At 41.5% G+C, this 24,094-nt stretch overlaps 1 protein-coding gene across 5 annotated transcripts in view; it reads right to left on the reverse strand.

Moving 5' to 3' along the window:
* The window catches only part of LOC135503121 (uncharacterized), a 78,253-nt gene that overhangs the window by 30,447 nt on the left and 23,712 nt on the right, over positions 1–24,094 (reverse strand). For 4 of the 5 annotated variants that reach the window (XM_064796481.1, XM_064796482.1, XM_064796480.1 and 1 more), the window contains 13 exons: positions 19,861–20,009; positions 15,637–15,840; positions 13,898–14,080; positions 10,133–10,252; positions 8,833–8,940; positions 8,280–8,390; positions 7,592–7,712; positions 7,374–7,475; positions 7,035–7,084; positions 5,863–6,031; positions 5,111–5,391; positions 4,454–4,599; positions 3,640–3,796 (listed from right to left, as the gene is read on the reverse strand). In XM_064796481.1, coding sequence (XP_064652551.1) covers positions 3,640–3,796; positions 4,454–4,599; positions 5,111–5,391; positions 5,863–6,031; positions 7,035–7,084; positions 7,374–7,475; positions 7,592–7,712; positions 8,280–8,390; positions 8,833–8,940; positions 10,133–10,252; positions 13,898–14,080; positions 15,637–15,840; positions 19,861–20,009 — 1,901 coding nt within the window. The remainder of the gene's footprint in view (positions 1–3,639; positions 3,797–4,453; positions 4,600–5,110; positions 5,392–5,862; positions 6,032–7,034; positions 7,085–7,373; positions 7,476–7,591; positions 7,713–8,279; positions 8,391–8,832; positions 8,941–10,132; positions 10,253–13,897; positions 14,081–15,636; positions 15,841–19,860; positions 20,010–24,094) is intronic. The other variant, XM_064796483.1, reaches the window with a different exon arrangement.

The following is a 24,094-nucleotide window of genomic DNA, read 5'->3' on the forward strand; positions in this document are numbered from 1 at the left end:
AAGGCACTTCTTATTGGTACAGGGAACTGACATGCTGAAACAGACATGTTAGAGATGAGCCACTTGTCATAAAGGCACTTCTTATTGGTACAGGGAACTGACATGCTGAAACAGACATGTTAGAGATAAGCCACTTGTCATAAAGGCACTTCTTATTGGTACAGGGAACTGGCACGCTGAAACAGACATGTTAGAGATGAGCCACTTGTCATAAAGGCACTTGTTACTGGTACAGGAAACTGGCACGCTGAAACAGACATGTTAGAGATAAGCCACTTGTCATAAAGGCACTTGTTATTGGTACAGGAAACTGGCACGCTGAAACAGACATGTTAGAGATGAGCCACTTGTCATAAAGGCACTTCTTATTGGTACAGGAAACTGACACGCTGAAACAGACATGTTAGAGATGAGCCAGTTGTCATAAAGGCACTTCTTATTGGTACAGGGAACTGACACGCTGAAACAGACATGTTAGAGATAAGCCACTTGTCATAAAGGCACTTCTTATTGGTACAGAGAACTGACGCGCTGAAACAGACATGTTAGAGATGAGCCAATTGTCATAAAGGCACTTCTTATTGGTACAGAGAACTGACACGCTGAAACAGACATGTTAGAGATGAGCGACTTGTCATAAAGGCACTTCTTATTGGTACAGGGAACTGACACGCTGAAACAGACATGTTAGAGATGAGCCAGTTGTCATAAAGGCACTTCTTATTGGTACAGAGAACTGACACGCTGAAACAGACATGTTAGAGATGAGCCACTTGTCATAAAGGCACTTTTTACTGGAACAGGGAACTGACATGCTGAAACAGACATGTTAGAGATGAGCCACTCGTCATAAAGGCACTTCTTATTGGTACAGGGAACTGGCACGCTGAAACAGACATGTTAGAGATGAGCCACTTGTCATAGATAAAGGCACTTCTTATTGGTACAGGGAACTGACACGCTGAAACAGACATGTTAGAGATGAGCGACTTGTTATAAAGGCACTTCTTATTGGTACAGGGAACTGACACGCCGAAACAGACATGTTAGAGATGAGCGACTTGTCATAAAGGCACTTCTTATTGGTACAGGGAACTGACACGCTGAAACAGACATGTTAGAGATGAGCCACTTGTCATAAAGGCACTTCTTATTGGTACAGGGAACTGACACGCTGAAACAGACATGTTAGAGATGAGCCACTTGTCATAAAGGCACTTCTTATTGGTACAGGGAACTGACACGCTGAAACAGACATGTTAGAGATGAGCCACTTGTCATAAAGGCACTTCTTATTGGTACAGGGAACTGACACGCTGAAACAGACATGTTAGAGATGAGCCACTTGTTATAAAGGCACTTCTTATTGGTACAGGGAACTGACACGCTGAAACAGACATGTTAGAGATGAGCCACTTGTCATAAAGGCACTTCTTATTGGTACAGGGAACTGACACGCTGAAACAGACATGTTAGAGATGAGCGACTTGTCATAAAGGCACTTCTTATTGGTACAGAGAACTGACACGCTGAAACAGACATGTTAGAGATGAGCGACTTGTCATAAAGGCACTTGTTACTGGTACAGGGAACTGACACGCTGAAACAGACATGTTAGAGATGAGCCACTTGTCATAAAGGCACTTGTTACTGGTACAGGGAACTGACATGCTGAAACAGACATGTTAGAGATGAGCCAGTTGTCATAAAGGCACTTCTTATTGGTACAGGGAACTGACACGCTGAAACAGACATGTTAGAGATGAGCCAGTTGTCATAAAGGCACTTCTTATTGGTACAGAGAACTGACACGCTGAAACAGACATGTTAGAGATGAGCCACTTGTCATAAAGGCACTTGTTACTGGTACAGGGAACTGACACGCTGAAACAGACATGTTAGAGATGAGCCACTTGTCATAAAGGCACTTCTTACTGGTACAGGGAACTGACATGCTGAAACAGACATGTTAGAGATGAGCCACTTGTCATAAAGGCACTTCTTATTGGTACAGGGAACTGACACGCTGAAACAGACATGTTAGAGATGAGCGACTTGTTATAAAGGCACTTCTTATTGGTACAGGGAACTGACACGCCGAAACAGACATGTTAGAGATGAGCGACTTGTCATAAAGGCACTTGTTACTGGTACAGGGAACTGACATGCTGAAACAGACATGTTAGAGATGAGCCAGTTGTCATAAAGGCACTTCTTATTGGTACAGGGAACTGACATGCTGAAACAGACATGTTAGAGATGAGCCAGTTGTCATAAAGGCACTTCTTATTGGTACAAAGAACTGACACGCTGAAACAGACATGTTAGAGATGAGCCACTTGTCATAAAGGCACTTGTTACTGGTACAGGGAACTGACACGCTGAAACAGACATGTTAGAGATGAGCCACTTGTCATAAAGGCACTTCTTACTGGTACAGGGAACTGACATGCTGAAACAGACATGTTAGAGATGAGCCACTTGTCATAAAGGCACTTCTTATTGGTACAGGGAACTGACACGCTGAAACAGACATGTTAGAGATGAGCGACTTGTTATAAAGGCACTTCTTATTGGTACAGGGAACTGACACGCCGAAACAGACATGTTAGAGATGAGCGACTTGTCATAAAGGCACTTGTTACTGGTACAGGGAACTGACATGCTGAAACAGACATGTTAGAGATGAGCCAGTTGTCATAAAGGCACTTCTTATTGGTACAGGGAACTGACATGCTGAAACAGACATGTTAGAGATGAGCCACTTGTCATAAAGGCACTTCTTATTGGTACAGGGAACTGACATGCTGAAACAGACATGTTAGAGATAAGCCACTTGTCATAAAGGCACTTCTTATTGGTACAGGGAACTGGCACGCTGAAACAGACATGTTAGAGATGAGCCACTTGTCATAAAGGCACTTGTTACTGGTACAGGAAACTGGCACGCTGAAACAGACATGTTAGAGATAAGCCACTTGTCATAAAGGCACTTGTTATTGGTACAGGAAACTGGCACGCTGAAACAGACATGTTAGAGATGAGCCACTTGTCATAAAGGCTCTTCTTATTGGTACAGGAAACTGACACGCTGAAACAGACATGTTAGAGATGAGCCAGTTGTCATAAAGGCACTTCTTATTGGTACAGGGAACTGACACGCTGAAACAGACATGTTAGAGATAAGCCACTTGTCATAAAGGCACTTCTTATTGGTACAGAGAACTGACGCGCTGAAACAGACATGTTAGAGATGAGCCAATTGTCATAAAGGCACTTCTTATTGGTACAGAGAACTGACACGCTGAAACAGACATGTTAGAGATGAGCGACTTGTCATAAAGGCACTTCTTATTGGTACAGGGAACTGACACGCTGAAACAGACATGTTAGAGATGAGCCAGTTGTCATAAAGGCACTTCTTATTGGTACAGAGAACTGACACGCTGAAACAGACATGTTAGAGATGAGCCACTTGTCATAAAGGCACTTCTTATTGGTACAGGGAACTGGCACGTTGAAACAGACATGTTAGAGATGAGCCACTTGTCATAAAGGCACTTGCTACTGGTTCAGGGAACTGACATGCTGAAACAGACATGTTAGAGAAGAAATATATTCAACTGGTTTCAAACTTACAAGTCACATTTTGTATGAAGTCTATTTCTTGTAGGACATCGGTGAAGACAGACGGTCGGAATGGGACGTCACATCCACTCGACATAAAGCTGCTGATACCGACCACACGCCACCGGCCGTGCTCATCTTGACACATCAACGGACCGCCGCTATCGCCCTGAAGTAAAAAACAGATACAGTAGAACCTTCCTATTGAGGACACCATCCGAACTGACAAATAATGTCGTTAACAACCAATTTGGGACCAAAACTAGTGTCCGCTAAGGGAGGTTCCACTGTATAGTAAAACCTTGTTTCCATTCAATTTGACCTCTCTTATCAGGACACCTCTCTATCAAGGACAGAGCTGGTCAACGCCAAGGGGGGGGTTCTTAATAAGAGGTTCGGCTGTACTTAAAAGAGAGGTTGAGCATCTGTCCAAATCTCACTCCAAATTCCTCCCAAAGGTTGAATTACACTCCCCTAATGACGACTAAGTCCATGAGAACCTCTCTCTGCAGCATTGTGTAAAACTGCATTTCTATTTTCCTTGACCACCAGCCTACCCCTTTAAAGGGAAAATATAGTCAGCAGCTAGGCAGGCAAGAAAATGTTACACAAAGTCGCCAATAGGGGTCTCTCACATCTCACAGTAGGTCGAAATGATTCACGCTTGTACGAGGAATATATTTAGTGCTGAATCTGACATGACCCAGTGCCCTATACTGTGTATAATAGTCACCTGAAGATGGCCAAATTAGCACCTCTGCTCCTGCCTATAGTCTATAGCCTATAGTCCCCTTTAAGCAGCATATCTGCACTAGTGAGTACTTACGGGACATATCGAGATATATCCTGACAGATAGCCGGCACACAGGACGCTGGACGGGAGGGTGCCATTGTAGAAATCTGTACTATTACATTTTGTTGTATTCCACAGTTGCATCTTGGCCTCTTGTAAATCATCGGGGACATTCTTCTCTGGAAGGACAATGTTTTACTTTGACAAGTCTGCATACTATACTATTTTCATAAGGTCGATTACGAATCTTCAGATCCCAAACCTATGTGGGATTTTCAGGGCAAACATGAGCGACGCTAAAATGCTGAAAATTTTGGAACATAATGATTGATACATAATCGATTGATGCTAAAGCGAAATATCGATATCAATGCTGATTAACCATTTATTCTTCCAAATATCACGAAATGACAACTTGGACATGTTCTCAAAATATCAACAATTTTTGAAAATTTTCTTGATGACATGGAAGACAATTTCAGTCTGAGTACTGAACCAAGATTTGGGGTGAAAACATCAAAGTCTAGTATAAATTTCAGTCTGAGATCAAAAAAAAATTGGTTGAAATTGGTCATCGGGAAAAAATATTTTTCATCTCTCTCTATTTAGTTACTAAACAGTTACTCAACTTTAAAACTACCAAGACTATTTTTCAACACCCAGTAGCAAAGAAACTCGACCGCAACTTACGATAGTAATCAGTGTATCCCCAGCCCGTGACATAACATCGCGCCGTCACGGGGAACTTATCCTTGCTACTTCTCGGCAGGCACACTGGGCGTATTTTGTCGGAAAATTGGATCGGATTTTTTAACATAAGAACGGCGACGTCGTGGCCCTCTTTGAAATTACTGAACTCTGGGTGCTTCCACATTTTCTGGACGGTGGCAACCACTCGGTTTTTCTCCGTCATGTAGAGTTTGGACGTTCCTAACACGACTTCATAGATGTGAGGTGAATCGTACATCTCCCTGAAATAGCAAATGTGTGTTGGCCACAACTAACTTGACATGAAAATCACCAATTTTTCAAAATCTCTAACTTTTGACCCCCCCATCGCCATAAAACATTTTTCACATTGATTCAACAGCCAAGTACTGTCTGATTAATTTGAAAAAGGTATTAACTTCATAAAGGAATAGTTTGGTGTGGATTTTTTCCTAAACAAAACATTCTGACCCCCTCAGTGGGGAAGGGGGTTACGATACCCCCAGGTTAGTGTGAGGAACAAGGAGCATTCCGACCGATCGGCCAAATCTTCAAGGAAACGCAGAAGTACAGTGGAACCTCCCTTAGCAGACACCTCTCTATCCAGGACAACCTCTCTATTAAGGACACTAGTTTTGGTCCCAAATTGGTTGTTTCCATTCAATTTGACCTCTCTAATCCGGACACCTCTCTACTAAGGCAACACTTGTCAGTCCCAGGATGTCCTTACTTACTCAACACAATGAGCCGCCGTTAATATGTGCCTCTCAGTCAACACCACTCCACCACAGATATGCTGGGTCAGCTTTCGCACCGAGACCTGCCAGGGCCATTTGCCCTGCGGGGCCGTGTAGCCGTGGACCACATATGGACGCAAGATACTGGACGCTGGAGTGCCGCACACTGGAATGGAGAACATTGAAATTTTATTGAACACTTAAGGCCGGGTATACCCATAGAGTTAACAGTAGGTAGATTTCGCAACACTTGCAAAGTCCTACAATGACAACATCGCAAAACACGCCAATGCAAAACATGCAGAACATGACAGGACCCCCAGCTGGCAGGTGCTGCCATCTGAGCTAAGAAAGTGGAACTACGCAATTTCTTAAAATTATTGAACACGTAAGGCCGGTTATACCCACAAAGTTAACAGTAGGTAGAATTCGCGACACTTGCAAAGTCCTACAATGACAACATCACAAATCACGCCAATGCAAAACATGCCAGGACCCCAGCTGGCAGGGGCTGCCATCTGAGCTAAGAAAGTGGAACTACGCAATTTCTTAAAATTATTGAACACGTAAGGCCGGTTATACCCACAAAGTTAACAGTAGGTAGAATTCGCGACACTTGCAAAGTCCTACAATGACAACATCACAAATCACGCCAATGCAAAACATGCCAGGACCCCAGCTGGCAGGGGCTGCTATCTGAGCTAAGAAAGTGGAACTATGCAATTTCTTAAAATTATTGAACACGTAAGGCCGGGTATACCCATAGAGTTAACAGTAGGTAGATTTCGCGACACTTGCAAAGTCCTACAATGACAACATCGCAAAACACGCAAAACATGACAGGACACCAGCTGGCAGGTGCTGCCATCTGAGCTAAGAAAGTGGAACTACGCAATTTATTAAAATTTAAAAACCCCGTTTTAAGGGCGGGGGACGATTTATAACATCAACCCTAAACATGCTTTTGTTGACCGTTAGATCTCAGCTTAAGCCATTATTTCCTTTGTCCGTAAAGTGGTAAATATTTTTTGCTCAATTTTGAAAATTCAAAGTTCTGCAGAGAGCTGAAGCACGTATCTTTGATGTCTGCTGTCAAATTGTAATGGAAATTCTCCCGAAACTGCAAATGTCCAGTGAAATCTCTGAAGAAGTTTGAGAAAAAAACTCACCTAAATCTGCACACTTTACCCTTACAACTTTATTGTCGGGACATGTTGTGCTGAAAGAGGAAAAAATACAGCTAGTAACACAGAGTTCCCCAGGAAACATTAACTCTACTAAAAGCACACTTTTGCTATGAGCAATACCCAGGCTGGGGGGGGGGGGCAAGTTACAAGTTCACTAGAGTTGTGCCATCCCAACTTGTCTGGTATATTTCATGGACAAAGCTTACCTGTTTTTGTATTAAAGCCTGGTAGGGTCCTACGGCCCTGGCTTGTCTAGTAAGTATTGGAGATAATTGGAAGATATCTGATAGACTGAGAAGAGTTGTTAAGAACTGAGCTTACCTTTTTTGTAACGAGCCTGGTAGGGAGGTGCCGCCCTGGCTTGTATTGTATTGGAGGTAGTTGGAAGAAGTGTGAGTAACTGAGGAAAGCTGCTGGAGATACCTGAAAAGATGGAGAAAGAAAAAGTCTAAATCCTAATAGAGAAACTGTCCATAACAGAGAGGTGTCCACTATTGGGGAGGTTCCGCTGTAAATGATGGAAACTGTGAGCTACTTACCCGCTTCCTACGCTAGTGCAGATATCCTCTGCTATAGATGAGTTGATACCAGCAGAACACACCGCTAGCCACTGGCCTTGGTGTAACATCTCAACATTAAACGTCACATTGTTGATACGAACTGAAACGCCAAAAAATATTATAAAATTAAGGGTAAATTGGTAAAATCCACTGCTATAAACATTGGAACACAAAGTTTTACTTCATAAGTGCGGAGCTGGGAGGTGGGGTAATTTGGGCAGAGCGGGGTAACATGGACAAAGCTTACCACAATGGTGTTCAGCTGAGGAGTCGTCACAATGTGATACAAAATCACATTGCACTAACATTAGAACTCATCTGAGGGATAAGCTTACATGGCCCAAGGGAAAGGTGGGGCAATATGTCAGGGTGGGGTAATATGGACCAATATGATGTGATACACCATCACATTAGAGTGGGGTAATATGGACCAATATGATGTGATACACCATCACATTAGGGTGGGGTAATATGGACCAATATGATGTGATACACCAACACATTAGGATGGGGTAATATGGACCAATATGATGCGATACACCATCACATCATGCTATGAACATTGGGAACACAACTTTCACATGAGTGCGGAATAGGGGCATGAATGCCGAACCGGGGCGTGGGGTAATTTGGGCTGTGGGTGGGGTAATATGGACCAAACACTTACCACAATGGTGTTCGTCTGAGGAGTCATTACAATGTGGAACACCATCACATCGCGCTAACATTGGAACACAACTATAGTCTGTACACTGGAAGTCACTTTCATTACACTGCCCTAAAAACGTAATGTAAAACATAACGTGACGTAACGTTAAGCATGAGACAAATAAACGGCACACAGACATTTCCAAGTATCATGCAAAAAGTAATCAAACGTTTTTTCTGCTTTCTGACAAATGATAGCATTTTACGTGTCACTTCGGTTAGGCACCAATTGGGTTCATTTGCCCAGTGACCACGTTTTCGCCAAATTTTTATGTTCAAATAGTGAAACTTTCCAGCCTGAAACTCTGTCAAGTTTATATCTCTGAGATTATTACGACTGTGTTCATCTGTGCTGTTGACAGTCCAGGCTCCGTTAAAAAGCCAATACTTACTGCAGCCCTTTTCATCTGTGCTGTTGACAGTCCAGGCTCCGTTAAAAAGCCAATACTTACTGCAGCCCTTTTCATCTGTGCTGTTGACAGTCCAGGCTCCGTTAAAAAGCCAATACTTACTGCAGCCCTTTTCATCTGTGCCGTTGATACAATCCCAGTCACCGTCACAAACCCATTCTGTCATGATACACTTGCCCTCCGGACATCGGTACAAGCCACGCTCACACACTGAAAGAGTAAGAAACAATCGCAAGTTGCGGGTCACATGTAGGCAGACGTTACTTTGATGGAAGACTCCAACAACACAGGATTTTTTTACTGAAAAACTTTCTCCATTCCCACGACAGACCATCTTGGCAAGATGGAATGCCACTCTGATTCTCAGCAAGCTGGGGGATTGATTCTCCAGGTTGGGTAGGTCGACTCAGAGATACAGACCAGCTCGGTGAGTTGGAATGTCAGTCTGATTCTCGGTAAGATGGGGGATTGATTGTACAGGATGTGGTTAATGTAAGTTGGAATGTCAGTTTGATTCTCGGTAAGATAGGGGATTGATTGTACAGGATGTGGTTAATGTAAGTTGGAATGTCAGTCTGATTCTCGGTAGGATGGGGGATTGATTGTACAGGATGTGGTTAATGTAAGTTGGAATGTCAGTCTGATTCTCGGTAAGATGGGGGATTGATTGTACAGGATGTGGTTAATGTAAGTTGGAATGTCAGTTTGATTCTCGGTAAGATGGGGGATTGATTGTACAGGATGTGGTTAATGTAAGTTGGAATGTCAGTCTGATTCTCGGTAAGATGGGGGATTGATTGTACAGGATGTGGTTAATGTAAGTTGGAATGTCAGTCTGATTCTCGGTAAGATGGGGGATTGATTGTACAGGATGTGGTTAATGTAAGTTGGAATGTCAGTCTGATTCTCGGTAAGATGGGGGATTGATTGTACAGGATGTGGTTAATGTAAGTTGGAATGTCAGTCTGACTCTCGGTAAGATGGGGGATTGATTGTACAGGATGTGGTTAATGTAAGTTGGAATGTCAGTCTGATTCTCGGTAAGATGGGGGATTGATTGTACAGGATGTGGTTAATGTAAGTTGGAATGTCAGTCTGATTCTCGGTAAGATGGGGGATTGATTGTACAGGATGTGGTTAATGTAAGTTGGAATGTCAGTCTGATTCTCAGCAAGCTGGGGGATTGATTCTCCAGGTTGGGTAGGTCGACTCAGAGATACAGACCAGCTAGGTAAGTTGGAATGTCAGTCTGATTCTCGGCAAGCTGGGGGATTGATTGTACATAATGTGGTTAGGGTGGTAGATTGACTTAAAGATCATGTCCCAGGACTGGTCCGCTCGGTAAGTTGGAACGCCTGTCTGATTCTCGGCAAGCTGGGGGACTGGTCGAAAATGTACGTACCTCCAGTACAATTGGCTTCATCTGACTTGTCATCGCACTGAATGATGGTGTCACATCGCTGGTGCGCGTATATACACTGCCCTGAGACACACTGAAACTCGCTAGATTTGCAAGGGAATTCTGAAATAAACAAAAGCGCACAGTAATTAGTCATCTTTTTCAGTGGCGATTGATATGTTGGCGTTGCAACTTTCAGGGCTCAAGATGTCCACTCAGAAGGCCAAGAGTTTCCCAATCGCATTTTGACACACCATGACATGATGTTGAAGATTATGGCGTCTCTGTTAATGTTATCGTAATCGAGGGTTGTCAATCTAGTTAAAGAGATCTTACTTTTATAATGAAAACCTTACGAGAAATTGCAAAACTGTATACATAAGTCTTGATTCTAAATATTCCAAACCCATTTCTGAAATTGAAAACTTCAGCCCAGCACCGTACCACGTAATTCTACCCACCAGCTTTCACCACTAACCAAAATAACAAAGTAAAGAAGAACTAATTAACCAATTCTAAGTTGAATAATTACCTAATTAATATTATCAACTCAAAACTAATAAATGAAGGAAATTTGAAATGCTGTTGAACCTTTAACAATGAACTTAGTGAACTACCTGTTCTGCAGAAGAACACCTGAAATCAAAACGTTATTACTGTAGTCTGCGGAAGATGCGTTTGTCTATTTCAGCGGACTGGGAAGAAGCTAGAAAGATTGGCAGTGACGTCATTTTGGATGTCGATCCGTGTCCATGACGTCACCAAAAAAGTAAGGAATAGAAAATAATTCGCTAAATTCAACTTGGTTTGGTTAATAATGGTCAGGAAGAATATTAGTCCAAAAGCCAATCATAGATGGAAGCACTACAGTCGAGGCAGTTTTGTAATTCACTATGCTTGTTGTACATTTCTTTTCTAATTTCATGATGGAACAGTTTAATCCTTTTCTTTGGCCTTGAGCATGGCATAACTGCACAGTGGGTATGCAGCATCCTACATTGCATTTATAAGTGGGTCAAACCTTCAAACAAGCAAGAATTTCATCAACAGGGAATCCAATGAGCAAATGCAAAAAGTCAGGATTTTTTTAATTTCTTTTTTTCTTCAACTCTTTTGATCAGCACTCACTTAATACAAAAAAATGTCTCTAAATGCTTAGTTTTGAGGTCTGATAAAAAAATGTTGTCTAAAATTGAAAATTTGCCATCGGTGGCTTCAGTACTTGATTTTTTGAGAAAGGTAAGTCACTACCTTTCTCAACTGCATTCTCAGTTCGTTGTCCTCCAAATGCTCAAAGCATTACAGAGAAACAAATAGTCCATATTCAGCGCCCTCAAATGACCTATGACCTTTATCCCGATTGGAGCACTCCTGCCTGATGGGCGTTGACAGCTGTCTGCAGCTGTCCCTAGCGGCTTGCATCCCGCCGCGTCAGACCACCAATTCGCACCGTTTTCTGTGACGACCCGCCGTGAACGTACCTGCATAACCTTCGAAAAGTAACGAGGGAGCAGATCGCCTTTCCGCAGCTGATCTTTTGTTTTGTATTTTCCGGGGAAGTACGACCAGCGAGGGGAAGTGAGTCGTGTCTATTTTTAGACGGACGCCCATTCATGCAAACACTATTCCAGTCTAGTAGTTGAAGAAAAGGCGAGATTGATAAAAATACGCTTGTGTGCGCATTGACAAAAGGTTTTCGCGAATTATTTTCCATTTCTCTCTCACAAAATGATTTAAGATATTCTGTGGGGTTTCCTTGGACTAAACCTCGTTTTAATTAAATTTTGAAAAAAAAATTCTCGTCCTTTTTTGATTCCATGAAAAAAAGGGGAAAAAGCACTTTGAAAGACCTCTGAAAACACTTTGCCTACTAGATATCAAGTTAGGAATATTATACTATCAATTTGATAACTATTTTACATCTTTACATCTATCTACTAATGACCAATAGCAGTAATACAGAGCAAACTGCATGCTGCAACTCAACATAACCAGATATTCCCAAGTACATGTATGTACAAACCTGTGCACGCCCCCACATCAGTTCGAGTAGGTTATTTTAGCAAAAATACCACTAATTTGCGAAGAAAATTTATTTCAAAGTAACGAGAACTGTCAGACTTCAACATTGAAAGATGAATGGGTCTAAGACTGGTTGAATGGATTTCTCTTAACATTCTTAGGAGGCCATTTTTATTTTGTTTCTCCACTTTTTTCGCCAACCAACCAACGCCGTCAAAGAGAATCGACTCAAGCTTAAGATCAAATCGGCCATTGATGATGTCACTGGCGCCAAAAACCAATTTTTCTCCTCGATTTGACCCAATTTTTCAAAGGGGCTATTCAAAAGATTAAATCCACTACAAACATTCTTTATCGACTTATTGAACTATATAGGCCTAGATACGATCTTTGGAGAAAATAGCACACATTATCGAAATGTAAGATTAAATAAATTTTTTAGAAGAACTATATATAAGGTAGAATGGGGGTAATTGTAGCCCCCCGGTTTAATTGTAGCCCCTGCCTATGATATTGATTGATATCTCCATGCATCAAACAATGCAGGGGCTACAAATAAACTGAGGCTACAATTACCCCATCTTACCTTACTTTGGCTTATGCATCAAACAATGCAAGGGCAACAAATAAACCGGGGCTACAATTACCCCATTCTACCTTACTTTGGCTTATGCATCAAACAATGCAAGGGCAACAAATAAACCGGGGCTACAATTACCCCATTCTACCTTACTTTGGCTTATTCACGCTGCCACCCGCGTGACCTCGTCACAATTGTTATTTGTCGGCGATGCGGACCGATTTTTCAACATAACGACCTCGAATGGCACTAGAGGGACAACATCCGTCCCCAAATCTCGTCCCTAGGGGACGCTCTTATGTCCGAATGTTCGCTAAATCAATGCACAGGAATGGTAGGTAGGCCTTTAAAAACCGCAAAATAGTGAAATGCACACAATGATTATCCAAATATAACAAACACAAGTGCTACAGCAGGGGATTTTTTTGCTGAGAGAAATAGAAATAGACAACTACTGAGATAGTGGTAACCTTCTGAATTTTAGGTGAGAAACCGACACGGAAAGTGTTTATAGACTTGGGAAGTAGAACCACTCAAGGAAAGAGCTAATAACACTTACGGTCTTGACTGGTGGTTTTTGCTCTTGAAAACCGAAAACATATGCTTCTTTCGTGTAAATCTTGCAAAACATGATTTTTCAGACCATTGTCCTCTTGTTAATACTCAATATATCTACAATTTTACTAGGTAACTTTAAGAAGTACAACTTGAAAAAAAAGCCATTTCAAACGTATCAATTCTACGCTCATAGTTTAGAGTTAATCAATGTCATAGTTAGATTGGATGCAGTTAAGATTACGATGTTTAACATCATGAAATTCTTTCGTGATAACTTTTTATAGTTATTGTTAACATTCTAGAAATCATTTTAAACTTTTTAAGAAATTAATCTACAAATTCATGACATTAGTAGGCTAATATGTTAATTTCGTCTAAATTTAGTTGCAGTTTGAAGCGAAGCTCGATGAATGAAATAGTGATGTTGGGAACAATATCAGAGGACAGGATTTTCATTCTCGTTGTCATGAGATGTTGGTGGTGTTCGAGAGAGGTGAAGGAGGATGCTGATGAGAGAACACTGCTATGTGATGAGAGTTAAGTCGCGTGACCTTCACCTGGAATGGCGTCAGCAGTTAGCGAGTGACCAATCAAGACTGTGGCACTACCTGGTGTCGGAGTTGTTGTCAGAGTCACTGTCGGTGCCACAGTGACTGTCGGAGTTGGCCAGAGACTCGGCGATGAGGTCAAGGTCGATATAAGCGGCGAGCAATGGAAGGTGGTAGTCGACGTGGGCCCTATTGTTTTCGGCGTTCCTGGTGGAGATGTTGTCGGGAGGGGGGTCATGGAATCTAGTGAATAACAACACAGACTATACAACCCGCCCCTTTCGGACATATTCAACGTGGCCTTGGCCTTAGTACTGTGGTCTGGCAATTGTAATCTGGACCGTAGAATTATGACCTTGACCTCACAGTTGTGACCCTGACCTTGCAATGGTGGCCTTGGCTTTGGAATTGTGACCGTGACCTTTTATTTGTGACCCTGACCTTTCAATGGTGGCCTTGACCTGGTAGAATTGTGACCCCAACTTTGCACTTGTAGGCCTCACTTTGTAATTGAGGAATTTGACTTTTCGCAGCCCATTTGCCATAAAACTATGTCTTGATGTGTAATTTGCAGCAATGTTTAATACACTGAACCAAACATAAAAAAACAAAATCTTTTCATCACAACTTTAGAAAACAGAACCAGATGCTTCAGAAAACGCGAAAGTCTTCTGTACACAAACGTCAACATTAACCAAACTCATAAACAACTCAACAAAATGGAGAATTTACAAATGTTCATTAGCGGACCACACAGGTGAATTCAGCGGCGAAAAAAACATCAAAACCCAATATCCTGTTTTGAAACACCATGATCATCTTCAACCTGGTGCTAATGTAGCAAACGGACAACAACATTATCGCAAGATGCATCATAGGTGATGTTATGATAGACGCGGGAAATTCCTGCGTTAGAAAAATAACGTGTTTTTTAAAAACTTCCCGAGTAAGCTGATTAAGGCAATTTACACGAGATGCGACTTGATCCGAGGAGGCTGAATCAACTTTAAACTGTTTGGAAATTTTTCTACCACGTTTGAAAACGGTTGCACACAGCTGAACTCCAATAATTCCAATTCATTCAACAGTCTTTTGGTAAAGACAAAGACAATATTAAGGAATGACCATTGGTTCTACCATCTGAGTTGATTGAAAAGTTTAAACTTTTTTCGAGAACCTTCAGATGGGGACTTCAGGTGACTCCCAAGTTATATTTACACATGGAAGACTTGGTAGAAGAACTTTCAAATGGGGACTTAGATGGCTCCCAGGTCATATTTACGCATGGAAGACTTGGTAGAAGAACTTTCAAATGGGGACTTTAGGTGACTCCCAAGTTATATTTACACATGGAAGACTTGTTAGAAGAACTTTCAAATGGGGACTTAGATGGCTCCCAAGTCATATTTACACATGGAAGACTTGGTAGAAGAACTTTCAAATGGGGACTTAGAAGGCTCCCAAGTCATATTTACACATGGAAGACTTTGAAGAAGAACTTTCAAATGGGACTTAGATGACTCCCAAGTCATATTCACCCATGGAAGACTTGGTAGAAGAACTTTCAAATAAGGACTTAGATGGCTCCCAGGTCATATTCACGCATGGAAGACTTGGGAGAAGAACTTTCAAATGGGGACTTAGAAGGCTCCCAAGTCATATTTACACATGGAAGACTTGGAAAAAGAACTTTCAAATGGGGACTTAGAAGGCTCCCAGGTCATATTTACGCATGGAAGACTTGGTAGGGGTAGAATTTTCGAACGAACAAGGTCTTATAAGGCTCCCAGTCGACTTACGCGTGGAAGACTTGATAGAGGTAGAACTTTCCAACGGGGTCTTAGAAGGCTCCTGAGTTTTATCTGGTGTTCTTGTCTCAGCAGTTCGCAACGACCAACTCGCCGTCCGCGTAGCACTTGGCGATAGTTTCTTCGTAGCACCGCTGGTTACTGTCGAACTTGACTTTGGTTTTGGCGGTTTTGGCGGCGGGAGATAAAATAACGCTGAAATGGTAATGGAAAATTCTAATTATTAGACATCATGATAGGGGTAAAATAACGCTGAAATGGTAATGGAAAATTCTGATTATTAGACATCATGATGGGGGTAAAATAACGCTGAAATGGTAATGGAAAATTCTGATTATCAGACATTACGATAGAGGTAAAATAACGCTGAAATGGTAACGGAAAATTCTGATTATTAGACATCATGATGGGGGTAAAATAACGCTGAAATGGTAACGGTAAATTCTGATTATTAGACATCATGATATGGGTAAAATAACGCTGAAATGGTAACGGAAAATTCTGATTATTAGGCATTATGATAGGGGTAAAATAACGCTGAAATGGTAACGGAAAATTCTGATTATTAGACATCATGATAGGGGTAAAATAACGCTGAAATGGTAACGGAAAATTCTGATTATTGGACATCACGATAGGGGTCACCACTGGGCTGTGGAAGAACTTGAAGTACTTGTACCGAAGGGACAGACAAAGCTGTAATGAGGAGAATTAAAAGTCATGAAATGAGTGGGATTTTTTGAGATAGACCTGGCCATAAACTTCAGCAAATTAGTATGCATAATAACCACAATTTGATAAATAAATAAATAAATAAATATAGAATTTGTAAAGCGCCTTTCCAGGTCACCCTGCTCAAAGCGCTACCTCCTCTATTTTTTGAAGTGAAGATTGATTGAACAAGTGTGTTTTAAGAAGGGATTTGAATTGGGTGAGGGTCTTAGCAGATGTAATTGCTTTGGGGAGTCGATTCCAGAGATAAGGGGCAGCCACGGAGAAACTGCGATCCCCGTACTTTGATTTTGAGCGAGGTACAAGGAGACACTTTGAACAGGATGACCTGGTAAGGCGTCCACCTTCGTTACGCTGCAAAAGTGAAGACAGATATGATGGCGCAGGTCCATTGAGGGCTTTGAAACACATCACCAGCACCTTGAAGACAGCTCGGCTCTTTACTGGGAGCCAATAGAGCTGCTTCAAGATGGGGGTGATGTGATCACGCTTCCTCGTACCACAGATAAGCCTAGCGGCTGAGTTCTGTACCCCCTTTAAAAGATAGAAAGGGTTAACATAGCCAAACCACCAAGAAGCCACCGACGTATTCAAACAGCCAATTTGATGGGTTGCAAATTTCTTGATAGGCTACTAAATTTTGCTTGTCTCATCTTTACCCAACTAAAGGATTCCTCGCATAGTCGTGTTCTAATTCAGTCTGAATGGGGTTAAACGCTCGCAGGTGGCGGCCGGCACTGCGTTTATTTAGACGGAGATTCAAAGGGTGATCGGTGGGATGAAACCGTCTGGCGACAGTATCGTTCAGACTGGTTGGAAGGGATGTTTGCAGGGTTGCAGGGGTGTTTGACGTCCCCTGCTCTCCGGTGTGGTGTGACACCTTGGAGTCATTAACCCTTTGAAGCCCGATCTCGCCTTAAGTCGCCAAAGAAAAACCTCTCTCTTCGCCAAATCTCGACGATAGACGCCAAAACTCACTCGGCATTCCTTCCTTCACATAGAACTCTTACTACAGCTTTGTGCAACTGAGGTATTCTGAATGACATCTTTGGTTACGTACTGCGGTAGCTGAGCATGATTTTCATATAAGGTTTTCCAGGGTGAAATTTGAGTTCTGTGATTATTTTGGCATCAAAGGTGATGTAAACCACATTTTGCTCCGGTAACTCGGGCTTTATAGGGTGGTATTTCTGTGGAACCTCGGGCTCCAAAGGGTTAACGATTGTTGCACCTCAAACATCGGTCTCGAAATTGAAAATTAGCAATCCACTCACCCAGTTCCGGTGGAATCATTACGAGAGATTACAAGGCATAACTCATCCGTTTAAAATCTTTTGAAATTATTCCGCATACGACAATAATGCTAAGTTTCTGGGTGAAACGAAATTGTCTAGTAATTGAAACGGATTCAAGTTCCTCCCTTTATGAAGCCTTGGATCTGAGGAACTGTCAACCACTTAAATTTCACGCCTCTTTCAATTTGCGATTCACAATTTTTAGAGAGATTGCAAAATCTTTCAGTTTTTCTAATCGAGAGATTTTTTTGGCGATTTTAATTTCCGAGAATCGAGATTATTCATGAAATCTGTGAAAATTCAAAGCCAGCAAAGATTTTGGCGGTATACTGTGCTGGGCTTGAAATGGACTAGCAACAGCTTACTGGTTGACATTAAAGGCTTCGGAACAGATATTTATGCATGAAAATTAATGATTTCTGCAATTTTGGAGACAAAAATAGCCAAAAAAAATCACATTCACTTTATACAGAGAACACTCAAGAATATTCCACATTGGAATTACTTGGACAATATAGAACTGATTTCTGACGGAATAAAACAATGCTTTCATCCTGATTAGTTTTTTCTGCAATTTTTTTCAAATGGGTAAAAACGAGCGGTTTTCTAGCAAGAACAATGGAAAATTTATGATCGCTTTTGTTTTGCAGTGAAGGAGTTAACAGTAAGAAGCGGAGAACACAGCTCCGCAATATCTCGACGAGTCATCAAAGATTCATTCCCCCTCCGTACCAGCACGCGGGTGGTCGTATAATCACCGCCATCATCTGCTGCATCGACGTCAGATGGGTGGGCGGAAAATCAGAACCAATTAGGCGGTAATTGCGATCAGCTCAGGCTAATTGATTCGTTTAGTTTGGCGGGCTTCCTTAATTTTGACAAAGCGGGGTTTTTTAGGCGGATGTACGGTGTGTACTCAGTGCATGACTAAGGCTTGCTAACATGATTACATGGGTGGATACTTCTTGAACGATTATCTACGATTGTTGGATTTTCTTTCCGGGTATCTTTGCTGATATGACTGAGAGTTTTCTCATTGCACTCGTAAGAGGGCTCTCCGACTGTGACTGACTCTCAACGGTCACAAACATATCTAACAGCGTGGGGGTGGCAGGGCAGGGGGTCATGGGGATTTTATTTTCACAAATGCTGCAAATAACCTCAATTCGCGATGATAAAAAAAAGAAGAAAATAATTTCGTAATGAGCCAAAAGTTGTGAAATTTTTCAACTTTTTTTCGAAAATCGCAAAGATAAAACAAGTCGCAAAAAGCTTTTTCGCCACGATCTGCCGCCCCAAAAAATGGAAATTGGGTAGACGATGAAATTGGCAGGGCCTCAGTTCTGTTTATTAGTAGAGGGAGACATAAATCCCTTGGTCTATTTTTATCCTGAGAGGGCCCTAGTGCGTTTTATAAACAAGGGCTCCCAAGCTAACCCCCAAGCTCATCCATTCCATGACCAACTGACCATGATAACAAAAACATTGAAACAGGTTGCTATGTGAAATATACATGCTCTTTCATCCAACTAAGGTTGGATGGACGGCAAATCTTGATCAGATCACTACAGGCTTTTAGCGGATTTACCTGCTACACACGGCTTACCGGTAGCTTTGAACCCTGGGGTCAATTGGGTACATTTCAACCCTTTCTGGCTCGTTAGTTAGCCGGCTAAGTAATTACTCATTTGCAGCTACTTTAAGGCGTTCTGAAGGGTCTGAAGCCGGATTATAGGGAAGGATGAAAGAGATGGATGAGAGTAAAGCTTTCTATCCAGGGATGTTACTGCCAAGGCCTGGGTGGTCAACTGCACTGGGTGAAAGCATTGTTGAATTTTCAACCCAGCACTGTGTATGCGAGCTTCCCAAAACAACCGACCGGACTGAAATGAGGGTGGTAGAAAATAATCTATACACAGAGGAACCTCCCTTAGCAGACACATCTCCCTTATAAGGACACCCTCTCTATTAGGGACACCCTCTCTATTAGGGACACCCTCTCTATTAGGGACACCCTCTCTATTAAGGACACTCTCTATCAAGGACAATAGGCTTGGTACAAAATTGGTTGTTCCCATTCAATTCGACCTATCGAATCAGGACACCTCTCTATAAAGGACAATACTTGTCAGTCCAGGGGTGTCCGTAATAGAGGGGTTCTACTGTAGTCATTGATAATGATACTGACCTTTCACCTTTATATCTGGGTCCAACTTCCAGGATTTTTTGTCGTTTATTTTGAGCTGGGTCAATTCCTTCTGTAAGGTCTCCTTCACCTTTTTGGTCTCGACTTTCTTATTGTAGATGAGGTGGAAATCGGCCACGATGCTGCCATTTCTGAAAATTTAAAATCAAACGCAACGTTACGGAATGACAGCTCCGAATCTCAACTGGCTGAACAAGGAGGGGGAGTACAGGGTTTGTATTGACAGCTGCATTACTCATAAAGCTGCAAATATCCCAAAAATCACCATTTTTTAATCGGGTTCATTCGATTTCAAAAGTCGTTGGCGAGTGTGTTTGAAATTCCCTTGATGGATGTTCCGGCAATTTTCTTCAAAATGCCATAATATTGTTTTTTACTGAAATGCACCATTTTTAGTCTAAAGGGGTACGCCATTGGTAATTACTGGTAGTCCAGGAAAATAGAAAATGCAATTATACACAATGCCATAGTGCAGTTATCATGCATACAATTTTGCAGAAACTTGGTACTTTTAGTATTAGTTTCTCAGTCTACACAATTGCAATGTTGAAATTTATATCGAGTGTCTATCAACACAATTTGAAATTTTCAAATTCAATTACAAATTTCAAATATTGAACGAACAGCGTAGGCCTTTAAAAACTGTGTGCTTGGTACATAGTGTACATCGAGAGATCAAATTACAGCTGACCACATAAAAAATTCACAGAACAAACATATCCCCGGAGACGTGATTACGGTGAATAATATATCGTTTTGACTGGGACGAGGCATTCTTCTTAATCGCCTTAACGAACAACCACGTTAATTATTAACGAGCACATATAATTACACAAAGGGAATATGCAGTTCTTGGAAGGAATGCAGAGTTTTACAACGCACAAGGAATCATAACACATGCTGGTCTGGGTACATGCTATCTTAAAACTAATGCAACGTTTGTTGACGTCTTGTCCGTCAATATGAGGAGCCGGACGAGAGCCAAGCCAACAAGTTTCATTGACTCCTTAGACTAGAGCAGTGCAGAACTTGTCATCTGCCTCAAACTGAGATTGCACGTTAAAGCATACCTATAGCGGAACGCTTATAAAATGGGGAGTTTTGAACGGCCCGCTTAAAACCTAAGGCAGGAATAAGCTTCCATTCATAAATCTTAGCAGTTTCGAGTTCCCCTCAGGTAGTTGATTATGTAGCCAATGAGCTGCATCAGAAGTAATCACCAATTTAGTTAATGTTTAAGCTGGTCTTAATAAATACTTGTGCCACGACTGGATCTCTTTAACAGTCTGTGGGCAGACTTCATAAACACTTCAAAGTACAGTTGAACCTCTCTATTAAGGACACCCTCGGGACTGACAAGTGGTGTCCATAATAGAGAGGTGTCCTGATAAGAGAGGTCAAATTGAATGAAAACAGCTATTTTGGGACCAGAACTAGTGTCCTAAACAAGAGAGGTTGTCCTTAATAGAGAGGTTGTCCTTAATAGAGAGGTGTCCACTAAGGGAGGTTCCACTGTATCTCACATGCAAATTTTAAAATCATTTGCATCAGATAGGCATAATTTCTTACAGCAATGTATTATAGCGTTTTCATAAATGGCATGCAAGCCCCCATTCCATCCACCCCCTCCCCCCAAATCAAAGGACAATTTTACCAATAACACCCCTTGAACTTCAGACAAATCGGCCAAACTCACCCGATCATCAGAGGTACCAGGCAAAGTAATCTTATCCAGAACCTCGCATTATTCTCCATCTTGAATGTTACATTGTAAATATTGGCAGTGATAAATTCCACAATTACAATATCGTAGATTTGTATCTGATGCGTTACCGATAACAATTATGACACAGATTCGCTTATTTTTCTCAGTAAGAAATCGAACAGGATAAGTGAGTCAGGGTTGAAAGGAACGGTTTCCTATTTGTCTTAAAACAACCCATCTTCGATTAAAATACCGGGTGGGCAGGGCATTTATTTTGGTCTTCCTGGTCTAAATAAAAATTCTTAATCACTGCCTCAAATTCAAAACATCAACATGAACTTTGAACAAGTTTTAGTAATTTGTCATCAGATTTTTCTTCCCAGATTTCTCTATCAATGTTTTTTTCTTCAGATTATCATGGATTTCCTTGGTCCGCTCAGTAAACAGTAATTGAAAAGCTTCCAGCTATTAAAGAAATATAATATCTTGGGAGACAAACACTTTTTCCTTTCTTGGGACTGACTAATGTGGTTCATAACTAAAGAGGTGTCCTCATTACAGAGATTGCCCTTTTAAAGAGAGAGGGTGTTCTTAGAGAGGTGTCCGCTAAGGGGGGTTCAACTGTAGCTTATCGCAAGTATCCCTCATATCCGGCTGTCAGTTCCACTAATTCGTAGTCATTACATTCAAATCTCCTTTGCTACTGGGTGACATAAAAACGATTGTCTACTTTCGATTTTGAATAACTTCCAAAAAACTGTATCGAATTACAATGGAACCTCCCTCAGCGGACACCTCTCTATTAAGGACACTAGTTTTGGTCCCAAATTGGTTGTTTCCATTCAAATTGACCTCTGTAATCAGGAAACCTCTCTATTAAGGACAGCACTTGTCAGACCCGAGGATGTCCTTAATAGAGAGGTTCTGCTGTATTACCAAATTTCTGTCACGTGTAGCTTAGATCAGTACTTTAGGTTTCTAGTTTGAAACTAGTGTCCTTAATAGAGAGGTTGTCCTTAATAGAGAGGCGTCCGCTGAGAAGGGTTCCACTGTATTAGTGTACAAGGTCGAGCTTTAGAGAAAGTTCCTATAATTTATGGGTGTTAGATGCTTATCATAAGCGGCCCTGTCAGAGAAAGTGACAAGCCATTAGCAGCTCTCAACCAGTTTTCAAGCCGAGCTCTGATGGCTTGATACGACGGATGCCTGGGATCACTGGGCTAATATTTCAACTCAAAATAATCCGTACACATGCAAGGTTGCTGCCCAGATGTGTAGAGCCATTTTTTTTCTTTGCATTACGTCAAGTGTGGAAACACTAAATTCACTGATACTGCAGGTCAGCGAGAAATGTCCAATGATTCTCAATGCTAAATTCCGAACATTTTCGAAACTAAATAATTGACTCCAGAAGCATTCGAGAGCAAATAGCTGAAATATTTTCAGCAGTTGCCACACACCAAATCAAATGAAAAACATACTGATCAAGGTGAATAACCACAAGCTCATCGTGTTAAGAAGTTGCAAAACATGGTTTATACCCAAGTGTTTTTCCTGGCTTTTGATCTGAACGCGTATCGGCATTTAATCAAATTTTTTGTTTGATACTTATAAGTGTTGTTTGATAGTACATGTAATACAGTTTTTAAAGTCATATTTTCATAGTTTCATAGACTTTAAATGCGTTTTAAAGGCTTTTGAGTCATCTCACTCGGTGGATTGTGGGGCAGCAGTAGCGCAGTGGAAGAGAGTCGGCCTCATGATCAGGAGGTCGTGGGTTCGACTCCCGGCCGAGTCACTGCTTAGTTCCCCTACTGGTCGAGTTCAAGTGAGCGCCTTGTGGTTGCTCCTTGAAACCCCTGATTGATTTCTGTTGAGACCAGGGTAATATTATGATATCCCAAAGCGCTTTGAGCGAGAACTATAGTGTCACGGAATTGCGCTATATAAAAGACTCATTATTATTGTGTGATGGTTTGAATTAACCCAGGGAGGTCCTAGAAATGATTTCTAAAAAAAAAAAATTTATCTAAGGAATTAGATTTTTTTATAAAATCGGCCCGACAGGTTTGAAACAGTCAGGGATGCACTAGTGCAAGCTACAACAGGAATTCGTTCCATTTCAAAACGTTTGCGGAAAGAAACATTGGATCACACCGCTTCAACAGGTATATGAATGGTAAGACCAGGAAATATTCCACAACGGAAGTCTTCATTAAACCAAATAACCTCTCTTAGTGGACACCTCTGTTAGCAGGACGCTGTTTCAATTTAAGACACTGATTTTGCTTCCAAATTGGTCATCATTCAGTCTGACCTCTGTAATCAGGACACCTCTCTATAAAGAACAGCAATTCTCAGTCCCAAAGGTGTCCTTAATAGAGAGGTTCTAATGTTCAATTTGCTCCGACATGATTCAACCGTGGTTAGGCTCAATTTTGTTCTGAACATCGTAACGATAAAACCTTTTCAACAAGAACTGCTGAAAGTTTCTAAAAAAAAACTCGACAA

The sequence above is a fragment of the Lineus longissimus genome, chromosome 19 (assembly GCF_910592395.1).
Source record: "Lineus longissimus chromosome 19, tnLinLong1.2, whole genome shotgun sequence".
Lineage (NCBI taxonomy): Eukaryota > Metazoa > Nemertea > Pilidiophora > Heteronemertea > Lineidae > Lineus > Lineus longissimus.